The 2,025-nt window shown below is 60.8% G+C and overlaps 1 protein-coding gene across 1 annotated transcript in view; it reads right to left on the bottom strand.

The window, feature by feature from the left end:
• TNPO3 (transportin 3) overlaps positions 1–2,025 on the bottom strand; it is a 23,241-nt gene that overhangs the window by 8,454 nt on the left and 12,762 nt on the right. Inside the window, exons 9-11 of the mRNA XM_027669730.1 lie at positions 1,477–1,584; positions 1,036–1,127; positions 64–203 (exon numbers count right to left, since the gene is read on the bottom strand). Coding sequence (XP_027525531.1) covers positions 64–203; positions 1,036–1,127; positions 1,477–1,584 — 340 coding nt within the window. The remainder of the gene's footprint in view (positions 1–63; positions 204–1,035; positions 1,128–1,476; positions 1,585–2,025) is intronic.

A 2,025-nucleotide genomic window follows, 5' to 3' on the forward strand; every position in this document is an offset into this window, starting at 1 on the left:
CAGGATGTGCACAGACAGGGGTACCCGATGGGTACAGGGGGTCAGGGCGCGGCGGGCACTCACCCAGGAACTGGGGGTTCCTGTCCACCACCTCGCTCATCTCGCCCACCAGCTCGATGCTGGTGTAGCGCACGGCCGTGTGCACCGACTCCGGCAGCCGCACCACCCCCTCCAGCACCTCCACCAGCGTCGGGTTGTTCTCCCTGCGGGAAAGGCGCCGGATGAGCCCCCGGAGCCGCCACGTGGGCTGGGAGGGGCTGCTGGAGCCGGGATCCAGAACACACGGCACAGGGAACACTGAACTCCTCCAGAAGAGCTGGGCACGAGGACAAGGGGCATTAATCCCATGGGAACTGCCTGTTCCAGTGTGGGAGGGGGTGACGGGCCCATCCCAGACCGGAGCCTTGTGGGACACGCTGGTGGGAGCAGAGTCCCCGGAGCTCCAAGGCAGCGCTCCCGGGAACAAGGAATGGGAGAGAATGAGCCTTCACATAGATAAGGGGAGCTGGTGATGTGTAGGGACAGAGGTGACTCCCCCAGCTCCCAGGGAAGGGAGGAACGGCAATCCCAGGGCCCAGGGAAGGCAAGGACAGCACTCCCAGCCTACCAGGGAAGGAAGGAACAGCATTCCCAGCCCAGTGAAGGCCAGCCAGGCTGTCACACTGCTGGCAGTGCCCAGGACTCACTGCACTCACTGCCCCAGGTGTCACCTGTCCAACACTTCCAATAACAAGGGAGGAAAAATACTTCCAGTGATTTAACCTTCCATAAAGATATCTAGGAAAAGTGGAAGGATCTGCATGTGGAAGGATCCACAATGAATGGTTTGGGTTGGGAAGGACCTTAGAGCCCATCCAGTCTCACGCCCTGCTATGGGCAGGGACACCTTCCACTAGCACAGGTTGCTCCAAGCCCCGTCCAACCTGGCCTGGGACACTCCCAGGAATGGGAATGTCCTTGGGATATCTGTGCTGTCTCTGTTCCACTGAGGCAGCCCCAGTCCCCTCTAGGCCCAGGTGGGCTGTCAGCACTCACTGGTCGACGCTCTTGGCTATGGAGGCCATGATGAAGAGCACGGCTTCCGTCACCTCCCAGGGCGGGTTCCCGTCCTTCAGGGTGGCGTAGAGCTGTGGGGAGGAGCAGTCACTTGGGAGGCCACGAACCCGGGGGAGTCCGGCCACCAATCCCACCCTGCAAGGTGGCCTCACTCCACAGCACCTCCCCCACTCCATGCACCAAGCTCCCTGGTCCTCAACCCCCTCACCCTCCACACCCAAAATCCTCAGCCCCCTCCCGCCCCCTCCTGCTGCTCCCACACCTCCTGCCTTCCCACACCCGCTCTCCCTGACAAGTTCCCCCACACACTTCCCTGTGCACGAGGAGATGTCTGTGACCTCCTCCCAGCCCAAAGGCCACCAGGGCTCGGTGACCTCCTGTGGGATGTGCCCACACCTCATGACGCTCCCTCAAACCCACCTGAGCAAAACACTCCACGGAGCCCACCAGGAAGATCAGGTCTTTCACCAGGTCCGAGACGCGCATCCGGAACTCCCCGAAGTCGTCCGTCTCCTCTGGGACACCCTCCTGAGGGAGAGCACAAGGGTAGGGGCAGCTCAGGGGAATCTGGACTCCCATTCAGCCACAGCCAGCTTTAAGGAGCTCCATCATTCCTGCCCTCCTGTCCCAGACCAGCCTGCCTGAGGGATCGGAGAGCTGTGCCCAAGGAAAATGTGACCAGCCCGAGCACACGCCGTGTATTCCTGCTCTGACAGGCACAGGAAGGGATGGGAAGCAAGGGGATGAGAGCTGAGGAGGAGAGGGAAGGAGGATAAAGCATCCCACACTCCACAGAGGAAGATGACAGCACTGTGTCTGGCCAGCCGTGCAAGCTCTATCCCAACAAAACTGCCCCAAGCAGGGATAAGGCAGCCAAGCAAGAACTGACTGACAGAGAGTTTAATGCAGCACATTCAATCCCTCTCACTCTTCCCTGGAATTGCTGCAAGCACAGGACACTGCCCTGCA

This window comes from Corapipo altera, unplaced genomic scaffold, assembly GCF_003945725.1.
Source record: "Corapipo altera isolate COAL_440 unplaced genomic scaffold, ASM394572v1 246, whole genome shotgun sequence".
Lineage (NCBI taxonomy): Eukaryota > Metazoa > Chordata > Aves > Passeriformes > Pipridae > Corapipo > Corapipo altera.